A 21,470-nucleotide genomic window follows, 5' to 3' on the forward strand; every position below is an offset into this window, starting at 1 on the left:
AACAGGATACACCTGGTGTACACCGTCAGTTTATAACAGGATACACCTAGTGTACACCGTCAGTTTATAACAGGATACACCTGGTGTACACCGTCAGTTTATAACAGGATACACCTGGTGTCAGTTTATAACAGGATACACCTGGTGTCAGTTTATAACAGGATACACCTGGTGTACACCGTCAGTTTAGAACAGGATACACCTGGTGTACACCATCAGTTTATACAAGATACACCTGGTGTCAGTTTATAACAGGATACACCTGGTGTCAGTTTATAACAGGATACACCTGGTGTACACCGTCAGTTTATAACAGGATACACCTGGTGTACACCGTCAGTTTATAACAGGATACACCTGGTGTCAGTTTATAACAGGAGACACCTGGTGTCAGTTTATAACAGGAGACACCTGGTGTCAGTTTATAACAGGATACACCTGGTGTACACCGTCAGTTTATAACAGGATACACCTGGTGTCAGTTTATAACAGAATACACCTGGTGTACACCGTCAGTTTATAACAGGATACACCTGGTGTCAGTTTATAACAGGATACACCTGGTGTACACAGTCAGTTTATAACAGGATACACCTGGTGTCAGTTTATAACAGGATACACCTGGTGTCAGTTTATACTGGATACACCTGGTGTACACCGTCAGTTTATAACAGGATACACCTGGTGTCAGTTTATAACAGGATACACCTGGTGTACACCGTCAGTTTATAACAGAATACACCTGGTGTACACCATCAGTTTATAATAGAATACACCTGGTGTCAGTTTATAACAGAATACACCTGGTGTCAGTTTATAACAGAATACACCTGGTGTACACCATCAGTTTATAACAGAATACACCTGGTGTCAGTTTATACTGGATACACCTGGTGTACACCGTCAGTTTATAACAGGATACACCTGGTGTACACCGTCAGTTTATAACAGGATACACCTGGTGTACACCGTCAGTTTATAACAGGATACACCTGGTGTACACCGTCAGTTTATAACAGGATACACCTGGTGTCAGTTTATACTGGGTTTTAGTAGATTATAGATTATAGTCTTATGATTCTAACACATTTCACCCAGTTCTACAGATTCAGGGTGGAATACTTTAGTCACTACTGTAAATAGTCAAATTCTTCTATCAATGGACCTCTCCCTCTCTCTGTGTATTTGTGTTACTGTAACAGTAAACTGTGTGTGTGTGTGTGCAGGGATGTGAACCGGTGCCTGATGGAGCTGTGTGTGATGGCGTATGGGTGTGTGACGGCGTGTGCGAGGAGTGTGTGTGGCGTGCTGCCGTACCTACCCTACAGTAAACAGTGTAAGATGAGGAAACGGGGATCCATCGTCTGTAAGCTGATCGCCTCTCTGATGTGCAGGGCAGGTGAGACAACACGTTATGTTTCAATCTAATGTGTTGGAGATAACGGTTCATCTACACTGTGTTAGGTCTGACGTACGTACGTATGTGTGTGTAGGTCTTACCCATCTCATCACTGTGGATCTTCATCAGAAGGAGATTCAGGGCTTCTTCAACATCCCAGTAGACAACCTGAGAGCATCTCCCTTCCTACTGCAGTACATACAGGAGGAGGTAGGACTATACTACCCACAACCCCCTCCTACTACAGTACATACAGGAGGAGGTAGGACTACACTACCCACAACCCCCTCCTACTACAGTACATACAGGAGGTAGGCCTACACTACCCACAACCCCCTACTACTACAGTACATACAGGAGGAGATGGGACTACACTACCCACAACCCCCTCCTACTGCAGTACATACAGGAGGAGGTAGGACTACACTACCCACAACCCCCTCCTACTACAGTACATACAGGAGGAGGGAGGACTACACTACCCACAACCCCCTCCTACTGCATTACATACAGGAGGTAGGACTACACTACCCACAACCCCCTCCTACTACAGTACATACAGGAGGAGGGAGGACTACACTACCCACAACCCCCTCCTACTGCATTACATACAGGAGGAGTTAGGACTACACTACCCACAACTCCCTCCTACTACAGTACATACAGGAGGAGGTAGGACTACACTACCCACAACCCCTTCCTACTACAGTACATATAGGATGAGGGATGACTACACTACCCACAACCCCCTACTACTACAGTACATACAGGAGGAGGTAGGACTACACTACCCACAACCCCCTCCTACTACAGTACATACAGGAGGAGGTAGGACTACACTACCCACAACCCCTTCCTACTACAGTACATATAGGAGGAGGGATGACTACACTACTCACAACCCCCTACTACTACAGTACATACAGGAGGAGGTAGGACTACACTACCCACAACCCACTACTACTACAGTACATACAGGAGGAGGTAGGACTACACTACCCACAACCCCCTACTACTACAGTACATACAGGAGGGAGGACTACACTACCCACAACCCCCTACTACTACAGTACATACAGGAGGAATGACTACACTACCCACAACCCCCTCCTACTACAGTACATACAGGAGGAGGTAGGGCTACACTACCCACAACCCCCTACTACAGTACATACAGGAGGAGGGAGGATTACACTACCCACAACCCCCTCCTACTACAGTACATACAGGAGGAGATAGGACTACACTACCCACAACCCCCTCCTACTGCATTACATACAGGAGGAGGTAGGACTACACTACCCACAACCCCCTCCTACTACAGTACATACAGGAGGAGATGGGACTACACTACCCACAACCCCCTCCTACTGCAGTACATACAGGAGGAGGTAGGACTACACTACCCACAACCCCCTCCTACTACAGTACATACAGGAGGAGGGAGGACTACACTACCCACAACCCCCTCCTACTGCATTACATACAGGAGGTAGGACTACACTACCCACAACCCCCTCCTACTACAGTACATACAGGAGGAGGTAGGACTACACTACCCACAACCCCTTCCTACTACAGTACATATAGGATGAGGGATGACTACACTACCCACAACCCCCTACTACTACAGTACATACAGGAGGAGGTAGGACTACACTACCCACAACCCCCTCCTACTACAGTACATACAGGAGGAGTAGGACTACACTACCCACAACCCCTTCCTACTACAGTACATATAGGAGGAGGGATGAATACACTACCCACAACCCCCTCCTACTACAGTACATACAGGATTCCAAACTACACTACCCATAACTCCTTGTTGTCTCCCTGTAGATTCCAAACTCCACGACCCATAACTCCTTGTTGTCTCCCTGTAGATTCCAAACTCCACGACCCATAACTCCTTGTTGTCTCCCTGTAGATTCCAAACTCCACTACCCATAACTCCTTGTTGTCTCCCTGTAGATTCCAAACTCCACTACCCATAACTCCTTGTTGTCTCCCTGTAGATTCCAAACTCTACTACCCATAACTCCTTGTTGTCTCCCTGTAGATTCCAAACTCCACTACCCATAACTCCTTGTTGTCTCCCTGTAGATTCCAAACTCCACTACCCATAACTCCTTGTCTCCCTGTAGATTCCAAACTCCACTACCCATAACTCCTTGTTGTCTCCCTGTAGATTCCAAACTACACTACCCATAACTCCTTGTTGTCTCCCTGTAGATTCCAAACTCCACTACCCATAACTCCTTGTTGTCTCCCTGTAGATTCCAGACTACCATAATGCCGTTATCGTGGCCAAATCACCGTCCTCCGCTAAGAGGTGAGTTACCCTGACGCCCATTCCTCTGTCTCTCTGTCTCTGTCTCTAAGAGGTGAGTTACCCTGACGCTCATTTCTCTGTCTCTCTGTCTCTCTGTCTCTGTCTCTAAGAGGTGAGTTACCCTGACGCTCATTTCTCTGTCTCTCTGTCTCTGTCTCTCTGTCTCTGTCTCTAAGAGGTGAGTTACCCCGACACTAATTTATCTGTCTCTCTGTCTCTGTCTCTCTGTCTCTCTGTCTCTCTGTGCCTCTGTCTCTCTGTCTCTCTGTCTCTCTGTGCCTCTGTCTCTCTGTCTCTCTGTCTCTGTCTCTCTGTCTCTCTGTCTCTCTGTCTCTAAGAGGTGAGTTACCCTGACGCTCATTTCTCTGTCTCTCTGTCTCTGTCTCTCTGTCTCTGTCTCTAAGAGGTGAGTTACCCCGACACTAATTTCTCTGTCTCTCTGTCTCTGTCTCTCTGTCTCTCTGTCTCTCTGTCTCTGTCTCTCTCTGTCTCTCTCTCTGTCTCTCTGTCTCTAAGAGGTGAGTTACCCCGACACTCATTTCTCTGTCTCTCTGTCTCTCTGTCTCTGTCTCTCTGTCTCTAAGAGGTGAGTTACCCTGACGCCCATTCCTCTGTCTCTCTGTCTCTGTCTCTCTGTCTCTGTCTCTAAGAGGTGAGTTACCCCGACACTCATTTCTCTGTCTCTCTGTCTCTCTGTCTCTCTGTCTCTCTGTCTCTGTCTCTCTGTCTCTCTGTCTCTGTCTCTCTGTCTCTAAGAGGTGAGTTACCCTGACGCTCATTCCTTAAGTTCACTATGAATTAACACACTACAACTAAGTCTGTCTCTGTGTCTGTCTCTCTGTCGCTGTTGTCTAGGGCCCAGTCCCTCGCCGAGAGGTTGCGTGTGTCTATTGCTGTGATCCACGGAGATGCAGAGACGGACCTGCTGGACGGACGGCACTCTCCTCCGACAGTCAGAACCACCGGAGGTCTACCTGAACTACCCTGTAAGAGACACACAGTTCCCTGTTAGAGACACAGTTCCCTGTAAGAGACACACAGTTCCCTGTAAGAGACACACAGTTCCCTGTAAGAGACACACAGTTCCCTGTAAGAGACACACAGTTCCCTGTAAGAGCCACACAGTTCCCTGTTAGAGACACACAGTTCCCTGTTAGAGACACACAGTTCCCTGTTAGAGACACACAGTTCCCTGTTAGAGACACACAGTTCCCTGTTAGAGACACACAGTTCCCTGTTAGAGACACACAGTTCCCTAAAGGCAGGGTTGGGTAGGTTAGCTCCCTGTTAGAGACACACAGTTCCCTGTTCATCGGACTCTGGGTCAGTAGATACAGGGCCTCATCTGACTCTGGGTCAGTAGATAACGGGTCTCATTACCGTCTCTCTCTCTGTCAGTCTGTATCCCTAAGGAGATCATCTGACTCTGGGTCAGTAGATAACGGGCCTCATTACCGTCTCTCTCTCTGTCGGTCTGTATCCCTAAGGAGATCATCTGACTCTGGGTCAGTAGATAACAGGCCTCATTACCGTCTCTCTCTCTGTCAGTCTGTATCCCTAAGGAGATCATCTGACTCTGGGTCAGTAGATAACGGGCCTCATTACCGTCTCTCTCTCTGTCAGTCTGTATCCCTAAGGAGAAGCATCCTATCACAGTCGTAGGAGATGTGGCCGGACGCATCGCCATCATCGTGGTGAGTGGCTGGGGTCAGAGGTCAGGGAGGAGGCTGTGTGACATCGTCAGGGCAGGACGGGGGAGGTGTGTATGTGTGTTAACCTGGTGTGTGTGTGTCAGGATGACATCATCGATGATGCGGTGGGTTTTGTGGCGGCAGCGGAGATGCTAAGGGAGAGGGGAGCGGGGCCGATCATCGCCATGGCAACACACGCCATCCTGTCTGCGGACGCTCCCAGAATCCTCCAGGAGTCAGCCATTAGTCAGGTAAGAGGGGACTTGAACGGAGGGGAGGGGACTTGAACGGAGGGGACGGGAACGGAGGGGAGTGGACTTGAACGGAGGGGACGGGAACGGAGGGGACGGGGACGGAGGGGAGGGAACGGGGAGGCGACGGGGACGGGGACAGAGGGGACGGGAACGGAGGGGACGGGAACGGAGGGGACGGAGGGGAGGGAACGGGGAGGCGACGGGGACGGGAACGGAGGGGAGGGAACGGAGGGGACGGGAACGGAGGGTAGGGAACGGGGAGGGAACGGGAACGGAGGGGACGGGAACGGGAACGGAGGGAACGGGAACGGAGGGTAGGGAACGGAGGGGACGGGAACGGAGGGGAGGGAACGGAGGGTAGGGAACGGGGAGGGGACGGGAACGGAGGGGACTTGAACGGAGGGGAGGGGACTTGAACGGAGGGGAGGGGGACAGAGGGGAACGGAGGGGACGGGAATGGAGGGGAGGGAACGAAGGGGAGGGGACTTGAACGGAGGGGAGGGGACTTGAACGGAGGGGAGGGAACGGAGGGAACGGGAACGGAGGGGAGGGAACGGGAACGGAGGGGAGGGAATGGGAACGGAGGGGACGGGAACAGAGGGTAGGGAACGGAGGGGAGGGGAACGGAGGGGAGGGGACGGGAACGGGGAGGGGACGGGAACGGGAACGGAGGGTAGGGAACGGGGAGGGAACGGGAACGGAGGGGACGGGAACGGAGGGGACGGGAACGGGAACGGAGGGGAGGGGACTTGAACGGAGGGGACGGGGACGGGAACGGGGAGGGGAGGGGAACGGAACGGAGGGGACGGGAACGGAGGGTAGGGAACGGGGAGGGGACGGGAGGGGAGGGGACAGAGGGGAACGGAGGGGACGGGAACGGAGGGGAGGGAACGAAGGGGAGGGGACTTGAACGGAGGGGAGGGGACTTGAACGGAGGGGACGGGAACGGAGGGGAGGGGACTTGAACGGAGGGGACGGGGACAGAGGGGAGGGGACGGGAAAGGAGGGAACGCGGAGGGGACGGGGAGGGGACGGGAACGGAGGGGAGGGGTGGGAACGGAGGGGACGGGAACAGAGGGTAGGGAACGGGAACGGAGGGTAGGGGACGGGAACGGAGGGGAGAGGAGGGAACGGAGGGGAGGGAACGGGAGGGGAGGGGAACGGAGGGGAGGGAACGGGAACGGAGGGAACGGGAACGGAGGGACGGGAACGGAGGCGACGGGAACGGAGGGGAACGGAGGGGAGGGGAACGGGAACGAAGGGGAGGGGAACGGAGGGGGAGGGGAACGGGAACGGAGGGGACGGGAACGGAGGGGAGGGAACGGAGGGGACGGGAACGGAGGGGAGGGAACGGGACGGGAACGGAGGGTAGGGAACGGGGAGGGGACGGGAACGGGAATGGAGGGGACGGGAACGGAGGGAACGGAGGGTAGGGAACGGGAACGGAGGGGAGGGAACGGGAACGGAGGGGAGGGAACAGGAACGGAGGGGAGGGAACGGAGGCGACGGGAACGGAGGGGAGGGGAACGGGAACGGAGGGGAACGGGAGGGGACGGGAGGGGACGGGAACGGGGAGGGAACGGGAACGGAGGGTAGGGAACGGGGAGGGGACGGGAACGGGAATGGAGGGGACGGGAACGGAGGGGACGGGAACGGAGGGGAGGGGACTTGAACGGAGGGGACGGGGACAGAGGGGAGGCGATGGGAACGGAGGGGACGGGAACGGAGGGGAGGGAACGGGAACGGGGGGGAGGGAACGGAGGGAACGGGAACGGAGGGGAGGGAACGTGGAGGCGACGGGAACGGAGGGGACGGGAACGTAGGGTAGGTAACGGGGAGGGGACGGGAACGGAGGGGACGGGAACGGAGGGGAGGGGACTTGAACGGAGGGGAGGGGACTTGAACGGAGGGGAGGGGGACAGAGGGGAACGGAGGGGAGGGAACAAAGGGGAGGGGACTTGAACGGAGGGGAGGGGACTTGAACGGAGGGGACGGGAACGGAGGGGACGGGAACGGAGGGGAGGGAACGGAGGGGAGGGAACGGAGGGGAGGGAACGGAGGGAACGGGAACGGAGGGGAGGGAACGTGGAGGTGACGGGAACGGAGGGGACGGGAACGGAGGGGAGGGAACGTAGGGTAGGGAACGGAGGGGAGGGGACTTGAACGGAGGGGAGGGGAATTGAACGGAGGGGAGGGGGACAGAGGGGAACGGAGGGGAGGGAACAAAGGGGAGGGGACTTGAACGGAGGGGAGGGGACTTGAACGGAGGGGACGGGAACGGAGGGGAGGGGACTTGAACGGAGGGGACGGGAACGGAGGGGACGGGGACAGAGGGGAGGGGACGGGAACGGAGGGGACGGGAACGGAGGGTAGGGGACGGGAACGGAGGGAACGGAGGGGAGGGGAGAGGAGGGAACGGAGGGGAGGGAACGGAGGGGAGGGGAACGGGAGGGGAGGGGAACGGAGGGGAAGGGAACGGAGAGGAACGGAGGGGAGGGGAACGGGAACGGAGGGGAGGGGAACGGAGGGGACGGGAACGGAGGGGAGGGAACGGAAGGTAGGGAACGGGGAGGGGACGGGAACGGGAACGGAGGGTAGGGAACGGGAACGGAGGGGACGGGAACGGAGGGGAGGGTAGGGAACGGAGGGGAACGGGTGGGGAACGGAGGAGACGGGAACGGAGGGGAGGGAACGGAAGGTAGGGAACGGGGAGAAGACGGGAACGGGAACGGAGGGTAGGGAACGGGAACGGAGGGGACGGGAACGGAGGGGAGGGTAGGGAACGGGGAGGGGACGGGAACGGAGGGGAGGGAACGGGAACGGAGGGGAGGGGACTTGAACGGAGGGGAGGGGACTTGAACGGAGGGGACGGGGACAGAGGGGAGGGAACGGGGAGGCGACGGGAACGGAGGGGACGGGAACGGAGGGGACGGGAACGGGAATGGAGGGGACGGGAACGGAGGGGACGGGAACGGAGGGGAGGGGACTTGAACGGAGGGGACGGGGACAGAGGGGAGGCGATGGGAACGGAGGGGACGGGAACGGAGGGGAGGGAACGGAGGGAACGGGAACGGGGGGAGGGAACGGAGGGAACGGGAACGGAGGGGAGGGAACGTGGAGGCGACGGGAACGGAGGGGACGGGAACGGAGGGGAGGGAACGTAGGGTAGGTAACGGGGAGGGGACGGGAACGGAGGGGACGGGAACGGAGGGGAGGGGACTTGAACGGAGGGGAGGGGACTTGAACGGAGGGGAGGGGGACAGAGGGGAACGGAGGGGAGGGAACAAAGGGGAGGGGACTTGAACGGAGGGGAGGGGACTTGAACGGAGGGGACGGGAACGGAGGGGAGGGAACGGAGGGAACGGGAACGGGGGGAGGGAACGGAGGGGAGGGAACGGGAACGGAGGGGAGGGAACGTGGAGGTGACGGGAACGGAGGGGACGGGAACGGAGGGGAGGGAACGTAGGGTAGGGAACGGGGAGGGGACGGGAACGGGGAGGGGACGGGAACGGAGGGGACGGGAACGGAGGGGAGGGGACTTGAACGGAGGGGAGGGGAATTGAACGGAGGGGAGGGGGACAGAGGGGAACGGAGGGGAGGGAACAAAGGGGAGGGGACTTGAACGGAGGGGAGGGGACTTGAACGGAGGGGACGGGAACGGAGGGGAGGGGACTTGAACGGAGGGGACGGGAACGGAGGGGACGGGGACAGAGGGGAGGGGACGGGAACGGAGGGGACGGGAACGGAGGGTAGGGAACGGGAACGGAGGGAACGGGAACGGAGGGAACGGGAACGGAGGGGAGGGGAGAGGAGGGAACGGAGGGGAGGGAACGGAGGGGAGGGGAACGGGAGGGGAGGGGAACGGAGGGGAAGGGAACGGAGAGGAACGGAGGGGAGGGGAACGGGAACGGAGGGGAACGGAGGGGAGGGGAACGGAGGGGACGGGAACGGAGGGGAGGGAACGGAAGGTAGGGAACGGGGAGGGGACGGGAACGGGAACGGAGGGTAGGGAACGGGAACGGAGGGGACGGGAACGGAGGGGAGGGTAGGGAACGGAGGGGAACGGGTGGGGAACGGAGGAGACGGGAACGGAGGGGAGGGAACGGAAGGTAGGGAACGGGGAGAAGACGGGAACGGGAACGGAGGGTAGGGAACGGGAACGGAGGGGACGGGAACGGAGGGGAGGGTAGGGAACGGGGAGGGGACGGGAACGGAGGGGAGGGAACGGGAACGGAGGGGAGGGGACTTGAACGGAGGGGAGGGGACTTGAACGGAGGGGACGGGGACAGAGGGGAGGGAACGGGGAGGCGACGGGAACGGAGGGGAGGGGACTTGAACGGAGGGGAGGGGACTTGAACGGAGGGGACGGGGACAGAGGGGAGGGAACGGGGAGGCGACGGGAACGGAGGGGACGGGAACGGAGGGGACGGGAACGGAGGCGACGGGAACGGAGGCGACGGGAACGGAGGGGAGGGGAACGGAGGGGAGGGGAACGGGAACGAAGGGGAGGGGAACGGAGGGGACGGGAACGGATGGGACGGGAACGGAGGGGAGGGAACGGGAACGGAGGGGACGGGAACGGAGGGGAGGGAACGGATGGGACGGGAACGGAGGGGAGGGACGGGAACGGGAACGGAGGGTAGGGAACGGGAATGGAGGGAACGGAGGGGACGGGAACGGAGGGTAGGGAACGGGAACGGAGGGGACGGGAATGGAGGGGAGGGAACGGAGGGGAGGGAACAGGAACGGAGGGGAGGGAATGGAGGCGACGGGAACGGAGGGGAGGGGAACGGGAACGAAGGGGAGGGGAACGGGAGGGGAACGGAGGGGACGGGAACGGGGAGGGGACGGGAACGGGGAGGGAACGGGAACGGAGGGGACGGGAACGGAGTGTAGGGAACGGGAACGGGAACGGAGGGGACGGGAACGGAGGGGACGGGAACGGAGGGGAGGGGACTTGAACGGAGGGGACGGGGACAGAGGGGAGGCGATGGGAACGGAGGGGACGGGAATGGGGAGGGGACGGGAACGGAGGGGAGGGAACGGGGAGGCGACGGGAACGGAGGGGACGGGAACGGAGGGGAGGGAATTGGAACGGAGGGAACGGGAACGGAGGGGAGGGAACGGGGAGGCGACGGGAACGGAGGGGACGGGAACGGAGGGGAGGGGAACGGAGGGGAAGGGAACGGAGGGGAACGGGAACGGAGGGGAGGGGACGGGAACGGAGGGGAGGGAACGGAGGGGAGGGGACTTGAACTGAGGGGAGGGGACTTGAACGGAGGGGACGGGGACAGAGGGGAGGGAACGGGGAGGCGACGGGAACGGAGGGGACGGGAATGGAGGGGAGGGAACGGAGGGGACTGGAACGGAGGGGAGGGAACGGAGGGGAGGGAACGGGAACGGAGGGGACGGGATCGGAGGGGAGGGAACGGGGAGGCGACGGGAACGGAGGGGACGGGAGGGGAGGGGAGGGGAAGGGAACGGAGGGGAACAGGAGGGGAGGGGAACGGAGGGGACGGGAACGGAGGGGAGGGAACGGAGGGGAGGGGAACGGGAGGGGAGGGGAACGGAGGGGACGGGAACGGAGGGGAGGGAACGGGGAGGCGACGGGAACGGAGGGGAGGGAACGGAGGGGACGGAAACGGAGGGCAGGGGAACGGAGGGAACGGGAACGGAGGGGACGGGAACGGGGAGGCGACGGGAACGGAGGCGACGGGAACGGAGGGGAGGGGAACGGAGGGGACGGGAACAGAGGGGAGGGGAACGGAGGGGAAGGGAACGGAGGGCAAGGGAACGGAGGGGAGGGGAACGGAGGGGAGGGGAACGGAGGGGACGGGGTCTGTCTGTCTAGTTGGAGCTTTATTCGTTTTCTCATGATTCTCTTGATTTAGTCTCTCTCTGCCCGTCTGTCTCTCTCTCTTCCCGTCTGTCTGTTTGTCTCTCTGCCCATCCGTCTGTCTCTCTTCCCGTCTGTCTGTCTCGCTGTCTCTGTCTTCTCTAGGTGGTGGTAACCAACACGATTCCCCACTCGTCCCAGAAGCTCCAATGTTGTAAGATAAAGACGGTTGATGTTTCTCTGATCCTGTCTGAAGCTGTACGGAGGATCCACTGTGGAGAGTCAATGTCTTGTCTGTTCCACAACATAGGAGCTGACGACTGATACACACCATACACACACACACACACACACACACCACAGACTACACACACACACACACACACACATATGCACGTTTATTTTCTGCCAAAATAAAAAATTAATTGCCATTGGTTTGTCGGTATTTGTGCAGCAGATGTTTTCAAATCAAAGTTTATTTGTCACGGAACTGGTGGAGTAGACCTCACAGTGAAATGATGAATACAACAGGTGTAGTAGACCTCACAGTGAAATGCTGAATACAACAGGTGTAGTAGACCTCACAGTGAAATGATGAATACAACAGGTGTAGTAGACCTCACAGTGAAATGCTGAATACAACAGGTGTAGTAGACCTCACAGTGAAATGATGAATAGAACAGGTGTAGTAGACCTCACAGTGAAATGATGAATACAACAGGTGTAGTAGACCTCACAGTGAAATGCTGAATACAACAGGTGTAGTAGACCTCACAGTGAAATGATGAATAGAACAGGTGTAGTAGACCTCACAGTGAAATGATGAATACAACAGGTGTAGTAGACCTCACAGTGAAATGCTGAATACAACAGGTGTATTAGATCTCACAGTGAAATGATGAATACAACAGGTGTAGTAGACCTCACAGTGAAATGATGAATACAACAGGTGTAGTAGACCTCACAGTGAAATGCTGAATACAACAGGTGTAGTAGACCTCACAGTGAAATGATGAATACAACAGGTGTAGTAGACCTCACAGTGAAATGCTGAATACAACAGGTGTAGTAGACCTCACAGTGAAATGATGAATAGAACAGGTGTAGTAGACCTCACAGTGAAATGATGAATACAACAGGTGTAGTAGACCTCACAGTGAAATGCTGAATACAACAGGTGTAGTAGACCTCACAGTGAAATGATGAATAGAACAGGTGTAGTAGACCTCACAGTGAAATGATGAATACAACAGGTGTAGTAGACCTCACAGTGAAATGCTGAATACAACAGGTGTATTAGATCTCACAGTGAAATGATGAATACAACAGGTGTAGTAGACCTCACAGTGAAATGCTGAATACAACAGGTGTAGTAGACCTGAATACAACAGGTGTAGTAGACCTGAATACAACAGGTGTAGTAGACCTCACAGTGAAATGCTGAATACAACAGGTGTAGTAGACCTCACAGTGAAATGCTGAATACAACAGGTGTAGTAGACCTCACAGTGAAATGATGAATACAACAGGTGTAGTAGACCTCACAGTGAAATGCTGAATACAACAGGTGTAGTAGACCTCACAGTGAAATGATGAATAGAACAGGTGTAGTAGACCTCACAGTGAAATGATGAATACAACAGGTGTAGTAGACCTCACAGTGAAATGCTGAATACAACAGGTGTATTAGATCTCACAGTGAAATGATGAATACAACAGGTGTAGTAGACCTCACAGTGAAATGCTGAATACAACAGGTGTAGTAGACCTCACAGTGAAATGCTGAATACAACAGGTGTAGTAGACCTCACAGTGAAATGCTGAATACAACAGGTGTAGTAGACCTGACAGTGAAATGCTGAATACAACAGGTGTAGTAGACCTGACAGTGAAATGCTGAATACAACAGGTGTAGTAGACCTCACAGTGAAATGCTGAATACAACAGGTGTAGTAGACCTCACAGTGAAATGCTGAATACAACAGGTGTAGTAGACCTCACAGTGAAATGCTGAATACAACAGGTGTAGTAGACCTTACAGTGAAATGCTGAATACAACAGGTGTAGTAGACCTGACAGTGAAATGCTGAATACAACAGGTGTAGTAGACCTGACAGTGAAATGCTGAATACAACAGGTGTAGTAGACCTCACAGTGAAATGATGAATACAACAGGTGTAGTAGACCTCATAGTGAAATGCTGAATACAACAGGTGTAGTAGACCTGAATACAACAGGTGTAGTAGACCTGAATACAACAGGTGTAGTAGACCTCACAGTGAAATGCTGAATACAACAGGTGTAGTAGACCTCACAGTGAAATGCTGAATACAACAGGTGTAGTAGACCTCACAGTGAAATGCTGAATACAACAGGTGTAGTAGACCTTACAGTGAAATGCTGAATACAACAGGTGTAGTAGACCTCACAGTGAAATGCTGAATACAACAGGTGTAGTAGACCTCACAGTGAAATGCTGAATACAACAGGTGTAGTAGACCTCACAGTGAAATGCTGAATACAACAGGTGTAGTAGACCTTACAGTGAAATGCTGAATACAACAGGTGTAGTAGACCTCACAGTGAAATGCTGAATACAACAGGTGTAGTAGACCTCACAGTGAAATGCTGAATACAACAGGTGTAGTAGACCTCACAGTGAAATGATGAATACAACAGGTGTAGTAGACCTCACAGTGAAATGCTGAATACAACAGGTGTAGTAGACCTCACAGTGAAATGCTGAATACAACAGGTGTAGTAGACCTCACAGTGAAATGATGAATACAACAGGTGGAGTAGACCTCACAGTGAAATGCTGAATACAACAGGTGTAGTAGACCTCACAGTGAAATGCTGAATACAACAGGTGTAGTAGACCTCACAGTGAAATGCTGAATACAACAGGTGTAGTAGACCTCACAGTGAAATGCTGAATACAACAGGTGTAGTAGACCTCACAGTGAAATGCTGAATACAACAGGTGTAGTAGACCTCACAGTGAAATGCTGAATACAACAGGTGTAGTAGACCTCACAGTGAAATGATGAATACAACAGGTGGAGTAGACCTCACAGTGAAATGCTGAATACAACAGGTGTAGTAGACCTCACAGTGAAATGCTGAATACAACAGGTGTAGTAGACCTCACAGTGAAATGATGAATAGAACAGGTGTAGTAGACCTCACAGTGAAATGATGAATACAACAGGTGTAGTAGACCTCACAGTGAAATGCTGAATACAACAGGTGTATTAGATCTCACAGTGAAATGATGAATACAACAGGTGTAGTAGACCTCACAGTGAAATGATGAATACAACAGGTGTAGTAGACCTCACAGTGAAATGCTGAATACAACAGGTGTAGTAGACCTCACAGTGAAATGATGAATACAACAGGTGTAGTAGACCTCACAGTGAAATGCTGAATACAACAGGTGTAGTAGACCTCACAGTGAAATGATGAATAGAACAGGTGTAGTAGACCTCACAGTGAAATGATGAATACAACAGGTGTAGTAGACCTCACAGTGAAATGCTGAATACAACAGGTGTAGTAGACCTCACAGTGAAATGATGAATAGAACAGGTGTAGTAGACCTCACAGTGAAATGATGAATACAACAGGTGTAGTAGACCTCACAGTGAAATGCTGAATACAACAGGTGTATTAGATCTCACAGTGAAATGATGAATACAACAGGTGTAGTAGACCTCACAGTGAAATGCTGAATACAACAGGTGTAGTAGACCTGAATACAACAGGTGTAGTAGACCTGAATACAACAGGTGTAGTAGACCTCACAGTGAAATGCTGAATACAACAGGTGTAGTAGACCTCACAGTGAAATGCTGAATACAACAGGTGTAGTAGACCTCACAGTGAAATGATGAATACAACAGGTGTAGTAGACCTCACAGTGAAATGCTGAATACAACAGGTGTAGTAGACCTCACAGTGAAATGATGAATAGAACAGGTGTAGTAGACCTCACAGTGAAATGATGAATACAACAGGTGTAGTAGACCTCACAGTGAAATGCTGAATACAACAGGTGTATTAGATCTCACAGTGAAATGATGAATACAACAGGTGTAGTAGACCTCACAGTGAAATGCTGAATACAACAGGTGTAGTAGACCTCACAGTGAAATGCTGAATACAACAGGTGTAGTAGACCTCACAGTGAAATGCTGAATACAACAGGTGTAGTAGACCTGACAGTGAAATGCTGAATACAACAGGTGTAGTAGACCTGACAGTGAAATGCTGAATACAACAGGTGTAGTAGACCTCACAGTGAAATGCTGAATACAACAGGTGTAGTAGACCTCACAGTGAAATGCTGAATACAACAGGTGTAGTAGACCTCACAGTGAAATGCTGAATACAACAGGTGTAGTAGACCTTACAGTGAAATGCTGAATACAACAGGTGTAGTAGACCTGACAGTGAAATGCTGAATACAACAGGTGTAGTAGACCTGACAGTGAAATGCTGAATACAACAGGTGTAGTAGACCTCACAGTGAAATGATGAATACAACAGGTGTAGTAGACCTCATAGTGAAATGCTGAATACAACAGGTGTAGTAGACCTGAATACAACAGGTGTAGTAGACCTGAATACAACAGGTGTAGTAGACCTCACAGTGAAATGCTGAATACAACAGGTGTAGTAGACCTCACAGTGAAATGCTGAATACAACAGGTGTAGTAGACCTCACAGTGAAATGCTGAATACAACAGGTGTAGTAGACCTTACAGTGAAATGCTGAATACAACAGGTGTAGTAGACCTCACAGTGAAATGCTGAATACAACAGGTGTAGTAGACCTCACAGTGAAATGCTGAATACAACAGGTGTAGTAGACCTCACAGTGAAATGCTGAATACAACAGGTGTAGTAGACCTTACAGTGAAATGCTGAATACAACAGGTGTAGTAGACCTCACAGTGAAATGCTGAATACAACAGGTGTAGTAGACCTCACAGTGAAATGCTGAATACAACAGGTGTAGTAGACCTCACAGTGAAATGATGAATACAACAGGTGTAGTAGACCTCACAGTGAAATGCTGAATACAACAGGTGTAGTAGACCTCACAGTGAAATGCTGAATACAACAGGTGTAGTAGACCTCACAGTGAAATGATGAATACAACAGGTGGAGTAGACCTCACAGTGAAATGCTGAATACAACAGGTGTAGTAGACCTCACAGTGAAATGCTGAATACAACAGGTGTAGTAGACCTCACAGTGAAATGCTGAATACAACAGGTGTAGTAGACCTCACAGTGAAATGCTGAATACAACAGGTGTAGTAGACCTCACAGTGAAATGCTGAATACAACAGGTGTAGTAGACCTCACAGTGAAATGCTGAATACAACAGGTGTAGTAGACCTCACAGTGAAATGATGAATACAACAGGTGGAGTAGACCTCACAGTGAAATGCTGAATACAACAGGTGTAGTAGACCTCACAGTGAAATGCTGAATACAACAGGTGTAGTAGACCTCACAGTGAAATGCTGAATACAACAGGTGTAGTAGACCTCACAGTGAAATGCTGAATACAACAGGTGTAGTAGACCTCACAGTGAAATGATGAATACAACAGGTGTAGTAGACCTCACAGTGAAATGCTGAATACAACAGGTGTAGTAGACCTCACAGTGAAATGCTGAATACAACAGGTGTAGTAGACCTGAATACAACAGGTATAGTAGACCTCACAGTGAAATGCTGAATACAACAGGTGTAGTAGACCTCACAGTGAAATGCTGAATACAACAGGTGTAGTAGACCTCACAGTGAAATGATGAGTACAACAGGTGTAGTAGACCTGACAGTGAAATGCTGAATACAACAGGTGTAGTAGACCTCACAGTGAAATGCTGAATACAACAGGTGTAGTAGACCTCACAGTGAAATGCTGAATACAACAGGTGTAGTAGACCTCACAGTGAAATGCTGAATACAACAGGTGTAGTAGACCTCACAGTGAAATGATGAATACAACAGGTGTAGTAGACCTCACAGTGAAATGCTGAATACAACAGCTGTAGTAGACCTCACAGTGAAATGCTGAATACAACAGGTGTAGTAGACCTCACAGTGAAATGATGAATACAACAGGTGTAGTAGACCTCACAGTGAAATGATGAATACAACAGGTGTAGTAGACCTCACAGTGAAATGCTGAATACAACAGGTGTAGTAGACCTCACAGTGAAATGATGAATACAACAGGTGTAGTAGACCTCACAGTGAAATGATGAATACAACAGGTGTAGTAGACCTCACAGTGAAATGCTGAATACAACAGGTGTAGTAGACCTCACAGTGAAATGCTGAATACAACAGGTGTAGTAGACCTCACAGTGAAATGATGAATACAACAGGTGTAGTAGACCTCACAGTGAAATGATGAATACAACAGGTGTAGTAGACCTCACAGTGAAATGCTGAATACAACAGGTGTAGTAGACCTCACAGTGAAATGCTGAATACAACAGCTGTAGTAGACCTCACAGTGAAATGCTGAATACAACAGGTGTAGTAGACCTCACAGTGAAATGCTGAATACAACAGGTGTAGTAGACCTCACAGTGAAATGCTGAATACAACAGGTGGAGTAGACCTGAATACAACAGTTGTAGTAGACCTGAATACAACAGGTGTAGTAGACCTCACAGTGAAATGCTGAATACAACAGGTGTAGTAGACCTCACAGTGAAATGCTGAATACAACAGGTGTAGTAGACCTCACAGTGAAATGCTGAATACAACAGGTGTAGTAGACCTTACAGTGAAATGCTGAATACAACAGGTGTAGTAGACCTCACAGTGAAATGCTGAATACAACCGGTGTAGTAGACCTCACAGTGAAATGCTGAATACAACAGGTGTAGTAGACCTCACAGTGAAATTATGAATACAACAGGTGTAGTAGACCTCACAGTGAAATGCTGAATACAACAGGTGTAGTAGACCTCACAGTGAAATGCTGAATACAACAGGTGTAGTAGACCTCACAGTGAAATGATGAATACAACAGGTGTAGTAGACCTCACAGTGAAATGCTGAATACAACAGGTGTAGTAGACCTCACAGTGAAATGCTGAATACAACAGGTGTAGTAGACCTCACAGTGAAATGCTGAATACAACAGGTGTAGTAGACCTCACAGTGAAATGCTGAATACAACAGGTGTAGTAGACCTTACAGTGAAATGCTGAATACAACAGGTGTAGTAGACCTCACAGTGAAATGCTGAATACAACAGGTGTAGTAGACCTCACAGTGAAATGCTGAATACAACAGGTGTAGTAGACCTCACAGTGAAATGCTGAATACAACAGGTGTAGTAGACCTTACAGTGAAATGCTGAATACAACAGGTGTAGTAGACCTCACAGTGAAATGCTGAATACAACAGGTGTAGTAGACCTCACAGTGAAATGCTGAATACAACAGGTGTAGTAGACCTCACAGTGAAATGCTGAATACAACAGGTGTAGTAGACCTCACAGTGAAATGCTGAATACAACAGGTGTAGTAGACCTCACAGTGAAATGCTGAATACAACAGGTGTAGTAGACCTCACAGTGAAATGATGAATACAACAGGTGTAGTAGACCTCACAGTGAAATGATGAATACAACAGGTGTAGTAGACCTCACAGTGAAATGCTGAATACAACAGGTGTAGTAGACCTCACAGTGAAATGCTGAATACAACAGGTGTAGTAGACCTCACAGTGAAATGATGAATACAACAGGTGTAGTAGACCTCACAGTGAAATGATGAATACAACAGGTGTAGTAGACCTCACAGTGAAATGCTGAATACAACAGGTGTAGTAGACCTCACAGTGAAATGCTGAATACAACAGCTGTAGTAGACCTCACAGTGAAATGCTGAATACAACAGGTGTAGTAGACCTCACAGTGAAATGCTGAATACAACAGGTGTAGTAGACCTCACAGTGAAATGCTGAATACAACAGGTGGAGTAGACCTCAGTGAAATGCTGAATACAACAGGTGTAGTAGACCTCACAGTGAAATGCTGAATACAACAGGTGTAGTAGACCTCACAGTGAAATGCTGAATACAACAGGTGTAGTAGACCTCACAGTGAAATGCTGAATACAACAGGTGTAGTAGACCTCACAGTGAAATGCTGAATACAACAGGTGTAGTAGACCTCACAGTGAAATGCTGAATACAACAGGTGTAGTAGACCTCACAGTGAAATGCTGAATACAACAGGTGTAGTAGACCTCACAGTGAAATGATGAATACAACAGGTGTAGTAGACCTCACAGTGAAATGCTGAATACAACAGGTGTAGTAGACCTCACAGTGAAATGCTGAATACAACAGGTGTAGTAGACCTCACAGTGAAATGCTGAATACAACAGGTGTAGTAGACCTCACAGTGAAATGCTGAATACAACAGGTGTAGTAGACCTCACAGTGAAATGCTGAATACAACAGGTGGAGTAGACCTCACAGTGAAATGCTGAATACAACAGGTGGAGTAGACCTCACAGTGAAATGCTGAATACAACAGGTGTAGTAGACCTCACAGTGAAATGCTGAATACAACAGGTGTAGTAGACCTCACAGTGAAATGCTGAATACAACAGGTGGAGTAGACCTCACAGTGAAATGCTGAATACAACAGGTGTAGTAGACCTCACAGTGAAATGCTGATTACAACAGGTGTAGTAGACCTCACAGTGAAATGATGAATTCAACAGGTGTAGTAGACCTCACAGTGAAATGCTGAATACAACAGGTGTAGTAGACCTCACAGTGAAATGCTGAATACAACAGGTGTAGTAGACCTCACAGTGAAATGCTGAATACAACAGGTGTAGTAGACCTCACAGTGAAATGCTGAATACAACAGGTGTAGTAGACCTCACAGTGAAATGCTGAATACAACAGGTGTAGTAGACCTCACAGTGAAATGCTGAATACAACAGGTGTAGTAGACCTCACAGTGAAATGATGAATACAACAGGTGTAGTAGACCTCACAGTGAAATGCTGAATACAACAGGTGTAGTAGACCTCACAGTGAAATGCTGAATACAACAGGTGTAGTAGACCTCACAGTGAAATGCTGAATACAACAGGTGTAGTAGACCTCACAGTGAAATGCTGAATACAACAGGTGTAGTAGACCTCACAGTGAAATGATGAATACAACAGGTGTAGTAGACCTCACAGTGAAATGCTGAATACAACAGGTGTAGTAGACCTCACAGTGAAATGCTGAATACAACAGGTGTAGTAGACCTCACAGTGAAATGCTGAATACAACAGGTGTAGTAGACCTCACAGTGAAATGCTGAATACAACAGGTGTAGTAGACCTCACAGTGAAATGCTGAATACAACAGGTGTAGTAGACCTCACAGTGAAATGCTGAATACAACAGGTGTAGTAGACCTCACAGTGAAATGATGAATACAACAGGTGTAGTAGACCTCACAGTGAAATGATGAATACAACAGGTGTAGTAGACCTCACAGTGAAATGCTGAATACAACAGGTGTAGTAGACCTCACAGTGAAATGCTGAATACAACAGCTGTAGTAGACCTCACAGTGAAATGCTGAATACAACAGGTGTAGTAGACCTCACAGTGAAATGCTGAATACAACAGGTGTAGTAGACCTCACAGTGAAATGCTGAATACAACAGGTGGAGTAGACCTCAGTGAAATGCTGAATACAACAGGTGTAGTAGACCTCACAGTGAAATGCTGAATACAACAGGTGTAGTAGACCTCACAGTGAAATGCTGAATACAACAGGTGTAGTAGACCTCACAGTGAAATGCTGAATACAACAGGTGTAGTAGACCTCACAGTGAAATGCTGAATACAACAGGTGTAGTAGACCTCACAGTGAAATGCTGAATACAACAGGTGTAG

The 21,470-nt window shown here is 51.0% G+C and overlaps 1 protein-coding gene across 1 annotated transcript in view; it reads left to right on the plus strand.

The window, feature by feature from the left end:
* Nucleotides 1–11,946, plus strand: part of LOC139394423 (phosphoribosyl pyrophosphate synthase-associated protein 2-like) — a 16,118-nt gene extending 4,172 nt beyond the window's left edge. Inside the window, exons 5-11 of the mRNA XM_071142486.1 lie at nucleotides 1,227–1,399; nucleotides 1,494–1,609; nucleotides 3,679–3,734; nucleotides 4,590–4,720; nucleotides 5,358–5,428; nucleotides 5,530–5,676; nucleotides 11,681–11,946. Coding sequence (XP_070998587.1) covers nucleotides 1,227–1,399; nucleotides 1,494–1,609; nucleotides 3,679–3,734; nucleotides 4,590–4,720; nucleotides 5,358–5,428; nucleotides 5,530–5,676; nucleotides 11,681–11,839 — 853 coding nt within the window. The 3' untranslated portion in view covers nucleotides 11,840–11,946. The remainder of the gene's footprint in view (nucleotides 1–1,226; nucleotides 1,400–1,493; nucleotides 1,610–3,678; nucleotides 3,735–4,589; nucleotides 4,721–5,357; nucleotides 5,429–5,529; nucleotides 5,677–11,680) is intronic.
* The last annotated feature ends 9,524 nt before the right edge of the window (nucleotides 11,947–21,470 follow it).

The sequence above is a fragment of the Oncorhynchus clarkii genome, unplaced genomic scaffold (genome assembly GCF_045791955.1).
Source record: "Oncorhynchus clarkii lewisi isolate Uvic-CL-2024 unplaced genomic scaffold, UVic_Ocla_1.0 unplaced_contig_14094_pilon_pilon, whole genome shotgun sequence".
Classification (NCBI taxonomy): domain Eukaryota; kingdom Metazoa; phylum Chordata; class Actinopteri; order Salmoniformes; family Salmonidae; genus Oncorhynchus; species Oncorhynchus clarkii.